General features: G+C 38.5%; 1 protein-coding gene across 1 annotated transcript in view; it reads left to right on the forward strand.

The window, feature by feature from the left end:
- Golgin245 (Golgin-245) overlaps window positions 1–13887 on the forward strand; it is a 374519-nt gene that overhangs the window by 57655 nt on the left and 302977 nt on the right. The window contains exon 4 of the mRNA XM_068226026.1: window positions 9125–9307. Coding sequence (XP_068082127.1) covers window positions 9125–9307 — 183 coding nt within the window. The remainder of the gene's footprint in view (window positions 1–9124; window positions 9308–13887) is intronic.

Raw genomic sequence — 13887 nt, forward strand, 5'->3', positions numbered from 1 at the left:
AGTGCGGATAATTTCTAAATAATGAAGTTTATTAGTTTTCACTCAGGTATACTCTTATTTTTGCTTGTGGTTATGCGACCCTTGATAGTGGTATGGGAGAATGGTGATGTATAAAGAACCTTGAGACCATAAAACCGTAAATCTGAACGTAGCCTAACTGGCTTCTGCCCACAATTTATGGAAGGAAGGAACAAAGGTCAATACGTCGGTAGTTGTCGCAAGAGAAAATTCCTCATAAACCTGTGATTGTGGGGTATCTGGTGCCAGGTAACAGGCTTATTGTATTATGTTAACAGATTTATACGTTTCAATACCTTGGGTGTAATATATTGTAGTTAAATATTTACAATATCCGCACAGATAATCATTCGCAGATGCGGGTAACCATTCGCGGGTGCGTATGAAGGGAGTGTGGAGCGGAGGCGAATAATTTTTTTTTTATCTGCGCAGGGCTCTAGTTATAGTTCTATTAAGTGGGTGAAAGCAGAGCTGGGTGCAAAAAGTATATAATAAACTTTACTGTGCAATGTCTTGTAAAAACCCTTAATAGGCTTAGGGTGAGGTTAAGATAGTGAAGATTACAGGGACTGGGTCATAAACCACCTTCATCTCACAAAAATAAAAGACAACCTTCCACATTAAGAAAATAAATTGCTGAAATTAAATTAAATGGACAATTAAACATTTTTTTTTTTTCAATATTTACAATGTACTACAATTTTTGCACCTGCCAGTGTAGGCTTATTTTAAAAGTATGTTTTTCTTGAATTTAAATAGAACTTAAGATTACTGAATTACAGGTCTTAATCTGTTCTGCCTGTTGATAATTCAGTTTTTAAAAAATTCTAGCATACAGAAATCACAGCTAAAAATGAATAAAGAGCAGAAGCTTTTATTGTGTAAAACACTAGCGATTGTTGGGTTAGTTGTGAATCAATCAATCACTACTGATCTGTATTTAGGGCAGTCGCCCAGGTAGCAGATTCCATGTCTGTTGTTTTCCTAGTCTTTTCTTAAATGATTGCAAAGAAATTGGAAATTTATAACGTCTCCCTTGGTAAGTAATTCTAATCCCTAACTCCCCTTCCTATAAACGAATATTTGCCCCAATTTGTCCTCTTGAATTTCAGCTTTATCTTCATATTTTGATCTTTCGTACTTTTAAAGACACCACTCAAACTTATTCGTCTACTGATGTCATTCCATGCCTTCTCTTCACTGACAGCTTGGAACATACCACTTAGTTGAGAAGCTCGTCTCATTTTTCCCAAGTCTTCTCAGCCCAAACTTTGCAACATTTTTGTAACGCTACTCTTTTGTTGGAAATCACCGAGAACAAATCGAGCTGCTTTTCTTTGGTTTTCTTGCAGTTCTCGAATCAAGTAATCCTGGTGAGGGTCCCGTACACTGGAACCATACTCTAGTTGGGGTCTTCCCAGAGACTTATATGCCCTCTCCTTTACATCCTGACGACAACCCCTAAATACCCTCAAAACCATCCATGCCCTTTATTTACAATCATATTTATGTGATTACCCCAATGAAGATCTTTCCTTATATCGACACCTAGGTACTTACAATGAAACCCAAAAGGAACTTTCACCCCATCAATGCACTAATTAAAACTGAGAGGACTTTTCCTATTTGTGAAACTCACAACCTGACTTTTAACCCTGTTTATCGTCATACCATTTCCTACTGTCCATCTCACAACATTATCGAGGTCATTTTGCAGTTGCTCACAATCTTGTAACTTATTTGTTAGTCTGTACAGAATAACATCATCTGCAAAAAGCCTTATCTCTGATTCCACTTCTTTACACATATCATCGATATATATAAAAATAAGAAAACATAAAGGTCCAGTAATACTGCCTTGAGGAATTCCCCTCTTAATATTACAGGGACAGATGAAGAATGGGATCTGTTTAATATTGCAAGAAGTTGCAGGGCTATGAAGTTTGGTTAGATGATCAATGAAGGCACATTAATGGTAATAGTCATTCTGCTGTAAAATAGTTGTTTTGTTTGCTACAGTTTTCAATAGGACGAGGTGTATCAGAGGCATCGATTGCAATGAAGATTTGTTGGATGATACGTAGGATAACACCCGCTGTTATTACATTGGCTGTCCACAGTTTGAAAAAATGAGTGATTCTGTACAGCAATTTGGTAGTTACCTTGATTCTGCTAATTATGCTTGTTTATAAGTGTTTCAGTCGTCATCCATATATAATTATTCACAAGCACTAGTTGAATCTTTTCAGAGCTGTGCTTTACCTGACTCAGGAAGTCAAAACTCTGTTATTGTGAAAGAATCTCAAAAAGAACCAAAGCAGATTCAAAACTTCAAATAATACAGTCCTTTACCAAGTTGCAGGTGTGGACATTGATGTAATTATGACTATACCCCACAATATGTCCCCAGTGGACTTCATTATGATTTTTGAAGAATATGATACAAGGGCTGTAAATAAAGTGGTGGCCATATTGATAGAATTCAATATTTAATGAACTAACAAGTTCAATTTCATTAGATTCCTTCAGTGTAATCACCCGCGAATATTACCCTTTGCCAAATATTGAGAAGCCGTTGGGGACCATTGGGAAGGCGTTCTGTGTTGATGACAGTGACAGGGCGCCCTGATGAGTGGAGTACAGATGCCACGTCAGGAAATCGGAGGGATTCCTTCAACTTCAGAAACAGGTCGAAGTTGCAAGGGCTCTTGTCTAATGAGTGTGGAGGTGGTTCCAAACCCCCCCCACCAATGCCTCTATTGCAATAAGAACTTTACGTTGTTTGCAACAGGACAACACGTGTTGTCATGCAACACGATAGGGCAGTCATCTCACAGTAAATGTGGACGTTTGTGCCGCATAGCCAGGGGCAGATGTCGCTCCAGAAATCAGCAATAGTGTCACTGTTAATGGTTTGTCCCTCAGGCACAGCATGCGTAAGATTAACACTCTCATCACCGGGCGAGTTGGCCGTGCGCGTAGAGGCGCGCGGCTGTGAGCTTGCATCCGGGAGATAGTAGGTTCGAATCCCACTATCGGCAGCCCTGAAGATGGTTTTCCGTGGTTTCCCATTTTCACACCAGGCAAATGCTGGGGCTGTACCTTAATTAAGGCCACGGCCGCTTCCTTCCAACTCCTAGGCCTTTCCCATCCCATCGTCGCCATAAGACCTATCTGTGTCGGTGCGACGTAAAGCCCCTAGCAAAAAAAAAAAAAACAAAAACCACTCTCATAGTCATATGCTACAATCAGCATAAGCTTCACCTGACTGGGCTCCTGTCAAAATTTCTGTTGACGTGGTGAACCTGGGTGACACCATTCATTCGATTGAGGCTTTAATTAAGACTCATAGGCTCATGCCCACGTCTCATCAGTAGTGATAATACGCTGCAAAAATGCGTCTCTTTCATTGCAGTATCTGTGTAGGAAGATGCCAGCCAGTGCATACCAGTGGGTGCCATTTCTGTACATCAGTGTGTTGATGTGGAACTCAACGGAACGCAATTTTCCTCATGTTAAGAGATATCGCCAGTATGTGGCACACCGTTTGATGACTGAGACCAACCTCTATGGATAATTCCCAGACAGTCCATCGATGGTATACAGAAACGACACCACTCACGGTGTCAATCTGATCTTGAGGGATGAATGGCCGTCCTGTGCTGTGCAAATCCGCCGTCTCATTCCGACCCACATGAAACGCCTTGACTCATCGTGCAACCATCCTATATGGTAATGCTTTCTTACCACAGGTTTCATATAATTCTCTATAACAATCTGATGCATTTTGCCATGGGCAACCTATATTTTAATCCACGAACACTGATCACCTTTTGAAAACATGCTTTAGAGCAGTGAAGTGAACATTCTTCACTTCAACGTCACACAGCAACAACACTTTCAACTGTATGCCCGTCAAATGCACACTACACATCAACAACGGGGCCACCTGACCGCTGCCATATTCTAGTTGCGTATGCCCATTCTCCTGTGAGTGTCTGGACCACGTTGCCACTATTTTGTTTACAGCCCTCGTATATCCCAGTCATTCAAATACCAGTTCACCTCTCTGACACAAGTTTCTAAAAGTGGGTGAGTTATTGTAAACTTATAATATTTTTGAAATGGATGATAAAATATTTGACATTTACTTATTTGAGTAGCAATTGATGTGAATGTTAGAATTATCTATTTTTATGATTTTGAATGAACTTCCAAAATGCCCTATATATAAAATATTTGATCTGAGTTGCATAAAGGAATACCTTCTATTGAAGCATAACATGTCACATAGCTAATCTCACGGAATTCATTATTGGCCAGCACTTGTGAGAAACCAACTATTGTGACATTAACCAGTAACAGTTTCAAAAATACTTTCCAGTTTTTTAGTATGCTGCTTTTATTACTGTTGGATTGATTGATTGATTGATTGATTGATTGATTGATTGATTGATTGATTGATTGATTGATTGATGATTGATTGAAGTAATAAAATTAGTTGTTTCACAGGTTTCTTTTTCTCCTATGATAACATTCTTTTTTTTTTTTTTTAACTTGTGGATAGTGCGTACATGGTTTTATGATCCAGCTATAGTTTATTTTCTTTTAATTTTTTGTAACAGCTCTTTATTTTTGTAGCTAATACATAATGTGTATATGCCTGTCCTCAGACAACAGCAAAATTTGCTGTACTAGTGTGTGAGTATGAAGTCTGTTTTGGGTGAGTCCACATACTACCTAATACCGCTGGAAAGTGCCCCCGCTGCCATGCCTGTTTACCAGGGTTTCAGTTGACTTTGATAGTGGGCCTGCAGATTTCATTGTGATTTAGTATATATATGTACTATGTTAGCTTACCTTTTCTTTCTTTCCTCTGTTTTCCCAGTTTCTTGGAATTGAAACTACATTAATATAAAAGCCCAGTTTTACATCCAGATGCACTTCCTGACTCCAATTCTATACGGAGGGAGGTTTTCACTATTGTGTGTTTCTGCAGTGGTTGATAGTCTGGTGTGTTCTGTGTAAATGTATTAAAACAAAAGCAAACACCCAGTCCCTGAGCCAGGGGAGTTGACCATACACAATTAAAATCCTGAACCCAGCCGAAATTCAAACTCGTGGCTCTCTAAATTGCAGGCTGCTACACTGATCGTTCAGCCAAGGAGTTGGACTAGCAATAGTATGGCTGTCAGGGCAAAAACTCAGCCCGAGGGGGGGGGGGGGGGGGGGTGCATTCAGAGCTCAAGCTGTCTGCATTTGCTATGACAACATCAATCAGTTATGCTGCTAGTTTTGCATCTTTGTCAAATTATCTCCTATTATTAGTGTTCAGCTTACCAACATTAAAGAAACAAGTAGACAAACATCTGTTCACCGAGCAAGTGGGCACGTTTTCAGTCAAGCAGCTATCAGCTTGCATTTGGGAGATAGTGGGTTCAGACCCAACTCTCGGCAAATCTGAAGATGGTTTTCCATGGTTTCTCATTTTCACACCTTAAATACATCATACTCTAGGAGTGGGTAAATATGTCATGCAAACATACATTCCTACAGCACAGTACAGTACAGTAAGGTTCATTTTCCTTTACACACATGCATAGGAAAATGATCTCAGTGAAAATTGTTCTGATGGACTGCATATCAAAATGTGGCTGGGAGGTGTGACCTTTCTTAAGGAAAATAATGGATAGGAAGAGCATTGTCTAACTCGTGGTTTTGACATAGCAGCGACAATATATCATTGGCTATGGGGTTCCTCCAGTGTGAAAGTTGCAGATAGTGGTCATCGATTGCAGTTGTATTCTTGATGACCTGTGCAAGGCAAGTCCTGAACACTACCTGTATTCAGATGGCAACATCGTGTTTGATCCACATCTGATTGAATCAGACTTGCACATGTGGCAACTTCCCACATTCATAGCCCTTCCTAACATATGGCTACAGCCTAACTTGAACACTGACCTTCTCTTCATAGCCTACTTCGTATACCTTTTAACAACAGCACTTTTTTTTTTTTTTTTTTTTACATTGCACCGACACTGATAGGCCTTATGGCGACAATGGGACAGGAAAGGGCTAGGAGTGGAAAGGAAGCGTCCGTAGCCTTAATTAAGGTACAGCCCCAGCATTTGATTGGTGTGAAAATGGGAAACCACGGAAAACCATCTTCACGGCTGCCGACAGTGGGTTTTGAACCCACTATCTCCTGAATACTGGTCGCACTTAAGCGACTGCAGCTATCGAGCTCGGTAACTTTTTTTTCCTCTTGAAATGTTTAAATGGTTTGATTGTTTGGCAAGTCCATTATTTGAAGAGTTAAAAATGAATCAGTATAGAACAATAAGAATATTTTTTGCTACTGTATGAGAGAACATTTTTACTTTTACTAATTCTTTGTATCAGAACTCTCATAATATATTATAACTTTATTAACTTTTTGTGACAGATATGTGTGTAATCTAAGCTCAGCACCACAACAAAAGTTAATATCACTTAAACAGTACTGTTAGCAATGTTTTTAAACATCCTAATCAGTTATACAATTCATATTTTGACATTTGCCAGTTTATAATGGGCTTATGATATTACGTTCACTGATTAAAGCATCCTTCAGATCATCAATAATTTTTTTAGATTTCCTCATAGCTGTAAATTTTGTTTGTAAATTATTCCTTAAGAAGTTATTAGGGGACAAGTCTGGTGAATGAGCAGGCCCAGGACTACACCTCCTTATTTATCACCTGGGAAACACATCAAGTGGCTGTGCAGTTAGGGTTGCACAGCTGTGAGCTTGCATCAGGAGATAGTGGGATCGAATCCCACTGTCGGCAGCCCTGAAGATGGATTTTCATGGTTTCCCATTTTCACACCAGGCAAATGCTGGGGGCTGTACCTTAAGGTCATGGCTGCTTCCCTCCCACTCCTAGCCCTTTCCTATCCCATTGTTGTGAGAAGACCTATCTGTGTCGGTGTGACATAAAGAAAAAAAAAAAGATCATTTAAATATTCCCCATCCCAACACTATTGAGAGCAGGACAGCAATCATGCTGCTACTAGAGATCTTGATCTCCAATGTTCACAATAGATGGGCCAAGTAATTCTTGAAATAATAGAAGATATTTGTGATCATTGAGACCACCATCAATAAAATATGAACCAATAATCTGATGACCTAGAATCCCAACCCAGTTGTTAATGGCTTTCCTTTAGTATATTGGTTGTTCACTGAGAGTGTTAACTGATTTTTGACTATGTCTGGCTGTCATTTTGCTTAAAAATGTCACTACGGGTAGAGTCCTGCACAGATGTGGATATCCATGAAGTTAAGTGTCTTGGCAGATGCTAACTGTATGGCACTGCGGATAATTTTGCTGATAATTTCTAAATAATGACTTTTATTGATTTTGATTCAAGTATACTCTTATTTTTGCTTGTGATTAAGCTACCCCTGACAGTGGCATGGGAGAATGGTGATATGTAAAGGGCCTTGAGACCATAGAGCCATAAATCTGTCCTGAGCCTACCTGACTCCTGCTCGCAATTAATGGAAGGAAGGAACAAAGGTCAATACGTCGGTAGTTGTCGCAAGAGAAAATCCCTTATAAACCTGCGACTGTAAAGGTTCTGGTGCCAGGTGTCAGGCCTATTGTGTTATGTTAACAGATATATCAGTTTCAATAACTTGGGTGTAATATACTGTAGTTGAATATGTACAATATCCGCAGATGCTGGTGCGGATGAAGGAAGTGCGGATGCGGATATTATTTTATATATCCGCCCAGGGCTCTAACTATGGTTTGAAAAGGTCTTTTCATTGGAGAAATGGATGTGTGAAATTGCACAACTTCTACATATTGTCACAAAAATCATGTTGTAAAAATCTGTTTCCTTCATTTATTGTGCTTGACAATATTTAAATGACTTGTAGTTATTGCCCTTCAGAATGTTTCTGTTATTTGTATGGCTAATATCGGTCACTTTTGCAATTTCCCAGAGGGAATTGTTATTTTTTCCACAGCTTGAAGGATTACATTCTCTTTTAGGGGCTGGATTATTACATCTGCATGGTTTATTTACACTTTCAGTTTCTTCATAAGTTTTTTTTTTTAATGTTACTGATAGTCTGCTTTGATGGTATGTGGCATTCAGGAAACTTAACTGAAAATGTATCCCTTACTTGTTGCATGGAGTTCCCCCCATAGTACCATTTCACTCTAATAATAATCAGTTTTTCATCTTATGGACTTTATTTGTATTGTAACACTGTTATGATTCATTGCTGATATAAATGATTAATAAAAGTTGTAGTATTTTTCTTTCACTAATAGCAAATAAAAATGAATCTGTTACTGCTGTATTCTGATTCATCTTTTCATTTATATCGTTTAACTTTAAAAAATTGTCTTTGAATGGATAGGGAGGGATGAGAAAAACTTTCCCGTATGAAGTTCCTGTGGCCAGTATTTTGTTTTCCATGCTATATAGTGTATTAATTGCAATGAAATTATTTTCCACTTTCCATTTTGCATCATGCAATAACTAACCAACCACCTGAAGAACCATATGACTTAACTTCAATTTGTGACAATGGACTTCAAGTGGTGGGGGCTATGTACAGATTAGTTCACATGTACAGCCAGTTTAAGAGACTACTTACTTGACATAATATACTCATTCACTATCAGAGACTGCTGATAAGACTTAGACATGACCTAAAACTTTCTTTACCGGGCGAGTTGGCCATGCGCATAGAGGCGCGCGGCTGTGAGCTTGCATCCGGGAGATAGTAGGTTCGAATCCCATTATCGGCAGCCCTGAAAATGGTTTTCCGTGGTTTCCCATTTTCATACCAGGCAAATGCTGGGGCTGTACCTTAATTAAGGCCACGGCCGCTTCCTTCCAACTCCTAGGCCTTTCCCATCCCATCGTCGCCAGAAGACCTATCTGTGTCGGTGCGACGTAAAGCCCCTAGCAAAAAAAAAACTTTCTTTTGTCTGTGGATATTTTCCTTGCAACTCAATTTTTTGTTATAGAAATATGTAGAAATGATTGAAATGCACACGCTTCTTTTTTTTTTTTTTTTTTTTTTTTTTTTTTTTTTCAGTCTGATCTGGAATCTGCAAGTGAAATGGATGAAGGTTCGTCTTCGCAGCTAGCACAGGTTCCAAAGCAGGAACTTTATCATGCTTACTTGAAACTTCAACGTCGGTACCAAAAATACAAGGGAAGATCAAACGACTTGCTTAATTATTGCAGAGAGCTTGATAAAGATAACCGAAAGCTAAAAGTAAGTAAGAAATAACACACCTTCACAGTTACCTTGTACACATTTAAACACACTGAGTTAATATCTGTTTATATGTTTTTATTTATATATTACTTATCTGCCTTCTAAGCTATCATATACTAAGGCTCTCAAGTGGTACATTTTGCTGTAAGTGACAGCACCAACATTGGCATAGTATTTTCTATGAAGTTATTGTTAAGTAACTAACAATCATTTACCGATTTGTAGGCAAGTACAGTAGAAGTCCACTATAGCGAGTATGGCATATAACGAGAACCCTGTTATATTGACAATTTTTGTCTGTCCCTTCAAAATTCCTATATTAAACTATGTATTATCCTTCGGTTGCAGTGTGAGTCCTATCACTGATTCGTCCATTATTACGAGCGATTAAGCGTGCACGATTTTTCCATTACAGATATTTATGCACCCAGCGATTATGTTGCATATGATCGATCACCTTCGGTATCGTTTCCTTGCTATGTCCACTAGCGAGTGCTTTCGTTAACATTCGAAGGCGACGTCGGAGTCAATTAGTAATACCCGTTGACTGCTGTTCCGTAAAGAAGATTCAAAATGAAAGACAACATGTTTTTGTAATAAATGCGTAAATAACTTTTCCAATAACAGTTGTTAACTTGTTAAAAATAAAGGCTGACTAAACGATCGCTTAATTTTAATGCTAAATATTTCAATTAAGTAAGAATGGAATACACCTCAAGATACGGCTGAGTACATCTCTGATGTCAGAGGATAGTTCATATTTTCTTGCGTCTAATTAAATTTCGGAAAGGTGCTCTACTGGCGCTTGAAGTATGTTTTCATCATACGTATAGTACGGTTAAGTTAGGATAGGTGATGCTGTTCGAATAAGAAACCCGAAACGTATGCCACAAATTGCAATCGATCATCTTCGGTATGGTATAGTTTTCTCACTTAATTTACAAAAGGTATATATCCATTTATTGTTCAACCTATTCAATACATACAGTACCACATTATGTGGTTAATTAGACATAAAAGATCTGAATAATATGGACATGTTTCGCCCTTCCTATTGGGCATCATCAGCATAACATAATAACTAATCTTAAAACAAACATTTTTTAAAAAAATAAGATTTATACTTTATAAGAATTGAGCTAAGGTTTGTTATGATATTAAAATTTATGGAACAGTGGTTAAGAAATATATTGGGAAGTACAAGAAAGTAATGACTTGTAACGGTATAGTTTTCCCGCTATGTACATTTGCAAGCTCTCTTGTAGACATTCGAGGGCGATGTTGGAGTCGATTAGTAATACCTGTCGACTGCTGTTCTCTAAAGAAAATTCAAAATGAAATAGGATAACACATTTTCGTAATAAATGCGTAAATAACGTAGCCAATAGTTGTTAACTTGTTAAAAATAAAGGCTGAAAAAATGATCTCTTAATTTAAATGTTATATATGGCCTACTGAAATTAAGTAAGAGTGTGATACACCTCGAGATATAGCAGAGTACATCACTGATTTCAGAGGATAGTTCATATTTTCTCGTGTCTAGTTAAATTTCGGAAAGGTTCGAACCCCACTGTCGGCATGATATAGATGTTGATTCCCATAGGGAATCTGAAATATTTGTCCTGAATGAGCAAATTTATAATACCAATATAAATGGTCCGTTATTGGACATTACAAATTTTCCAGCTAGCTCATTCTTGGTTGCCAGCGTTTCGCCCTCGTGTGCTAGGGTGGGCTCATCTGTTGGTACCTAGCACACCTACCAATACGCTGGCTAGTGCATACCGTGGAGGCCACTGCGGCAGCCCTGAAGATGGTTTTCCGTGGTTTCTCATTTTCACACCAGGCAAATGCTGGGGCTGTACCTTGATTAAGGCCACGGCCGCTTTCTTCCCTTTCCTAGGCCTTTCCTATCCCATCGTCGCCATAAGACCTATCTGTGTCGGTGCGACATAAAACAAATAGCAAAAAAAAAAAATTGGAAAGGCTAATCCCATGTAAATTTTTAGGGAGTAGGTAATAATTTCTGTACATACATTTGAAATATGTTTTCATGATACATATATGGTTAGGTTAGGTGACGCCGTTTGAAGAAGAAAACTGAAATGTTTCCCACAGAAGCCTCTAAAGTGACACCGTATTTCTCCAAATCCAAGACGACATTTTTCTTTTTCTCAGAATATCGTGCAAAAAAATCAAGTGTTTTGTTGCATTTGCGGCCTAACAGTAATGAACACCACTGGCAACTACTGCGGTAACCATGCTGCTTCTTTTCACCCCTCCCCCCTGGGCGCGCGCGCGCCCGCCCACACACACACACACACACACACACACACACCTTGTTGGCAATAAACGACCGCCTCTTTATTATACATCGCTGGCCGCAGCAACCGGTTGTACAGTGCCTCTGTGTAACTTCACTGGATCATGGGAAATAGTGAAGAGAGAGAATGACGTTCTGTTAGCCTCTACAAAAACGTTTCTCAAATCTGTAGAATGGCATCAAAACATACGAGCCTTTGAATTCTTAGATGATGCTTGTTGTTTAAAGAAGCTTAACATCTAGGTCAGCGGCCCATGAAAATTCTTAGAAAGGCCACGGCTACTCAGTGGCAGAGGTATAACGCGTCTACTGTACCTGACGCTTAATAAAATTGAGTTTTATAGACAGCAGGAATATTTTCATAATGGATAGTCGTATTGTAAAAATACGTGGAACAGGTATTGCCGGCAAATTTTCAGCGGGTTCTCATCAATATTGTGACGCCAATTTTATGTTAATGGTTATGAAACACTCGGAAATGTAGAATAATTGTGCAGTCGCAAGAACATACAGTATAGGCCTAACTGAAGCCAATATTCGGTGTTAGCGTGAAGACAAAGATAGCTAAAAACTGCGTACTGTACAAAAAATGCATCAATGGTCCTCATCAAGGATGCTTTAAAGAAGTCGAAGATGAAATTGTGAGGTATGCGCACAAAAAATGCAAGGGTGGAATGACCATACCGTGACGCAATAAACTCGTTCGTTGACTTTCAACGTCCGCAATTAGGCCTATACATCACTGGCCGGTAAAGTTGGCAGATCCAGGCAAGTGAGACGTGCATGTAGCAGTAGCCGGTTATATCTGACGCTGAGTAAAAGTAGCAGTTTTATAGACAGCAAAAATATTTTCCTGACAGATCGTCGTATTATAGAGACGCATGGAATAGACATTGTTCGGGAAATTTTTAACGGGTTCTCTTCAGTAATATGATGCCGATTTTAACTTAACGGTCATTAAGCTCACGAAAATAAAGAATAATTGTGCAGCTGCAGAAAAATATAGCATAACAAAAGCCAATGTTTGGCGTCTAAAATGGTCTAAAAATGCGTACTGTACAACAAAGGCATTCATATGATTTTACAAAGCACTTTTGAAGCCTGATTTAAATTTTTCGAAGGAAAAAAGTGAGGGGGGGGGGGGGTCGTCTTGTATTTGGAGAAATACGGTACTGTAATTTTTTCAGAATGAAATTAAACATACACTTTCACGTAGTATTGGATTTCGAAAATATAACAAACAAGTAAGCCATAGTGTGGATAACATCTCCGGAAACACAAATTTTGAACAAACTGATAGCCGTTTAATGTGTATGGGGGTTTTCCGACTTTTTTGAAAAAATCAGATATAAAGACAATCCTCTATAGCGAGTAAATTTTTTGCTGTTATGGATTCTCGCTATAGCGGACTTCTACTGTACTTTATGTATGTATTTGTTAATATAATTCATTATATGTAATCATCTGTTTAAAATGAATACCGGTCAATTAAACCTATGCAAGGTGGCTGCGGTTTGAATCCCAGCAAATTCAGTGTGGGATTTTTGAAATGAAAATTTGCATCTCTGTGGTTCGGAATCCGCCGAAATTATCAATGTTGTTGGTTTTACATCAGACCCTAACGACTTTACCATATTCGGAGGCATTCCACATAAAACTGTGGTCCAATGACTATGATCACAATATCAACAGTCATGTAAAACTACAAGCTTCCTTGCATGGTGTTGTAGTTACTGTGGGTCTGATAGTCACTCTGAATCAGATATAATGGTATGGTTGCAAGGCTTTTAAAGCCATACTAAAAAACATGTGTGTGCAGTGCTGGTATTTTCCAGTGACATTGCTGACAAGCGATAACTTACAGCCTTATGTATTTCAAATGAGAACTCCCAATATGTCAGTGGTGAATAAATTGTACATTGTCTCGTGACCACATTTTCAAACTACCGATGAGCCATGCATCATATGTATACACGTATTATTTATTTATTTGTATATATACACGTTATGTGACATCTCGCAAACATGACTGTGTTGCTAACTGCCCACAAGCAGTATCTACATACTAAAATTGCCCATTTATATGCAGTTTACATTGAATTTCCATTTACCTTTTAAGCAGCTTGATGAACAAAATTCGAACATGCGACGATTATGCAATGAAATTTTAAAATCCAATTTCTGTATTGAAAATAAAAGTTGCAACGATTATGTGGTGAAAAATACCACTTTTATTTGTTGGGTCCACCCTGTC

This window comes from Anabrus simplex, chromosome 2 (assembly GCF_040414725.1).
Source record: "Anabrus simplex isolate iqAnaSimp1 chromosome 2, ASM4041472v1, whole genome shotgun sequence".
Classification (NCBI taxonomy): Eukaryota; Metazoa; Arthropoda; class Insecta; order Orthoptera; family Tettigoniidae; genus Anabrus; species Anabrus simplex.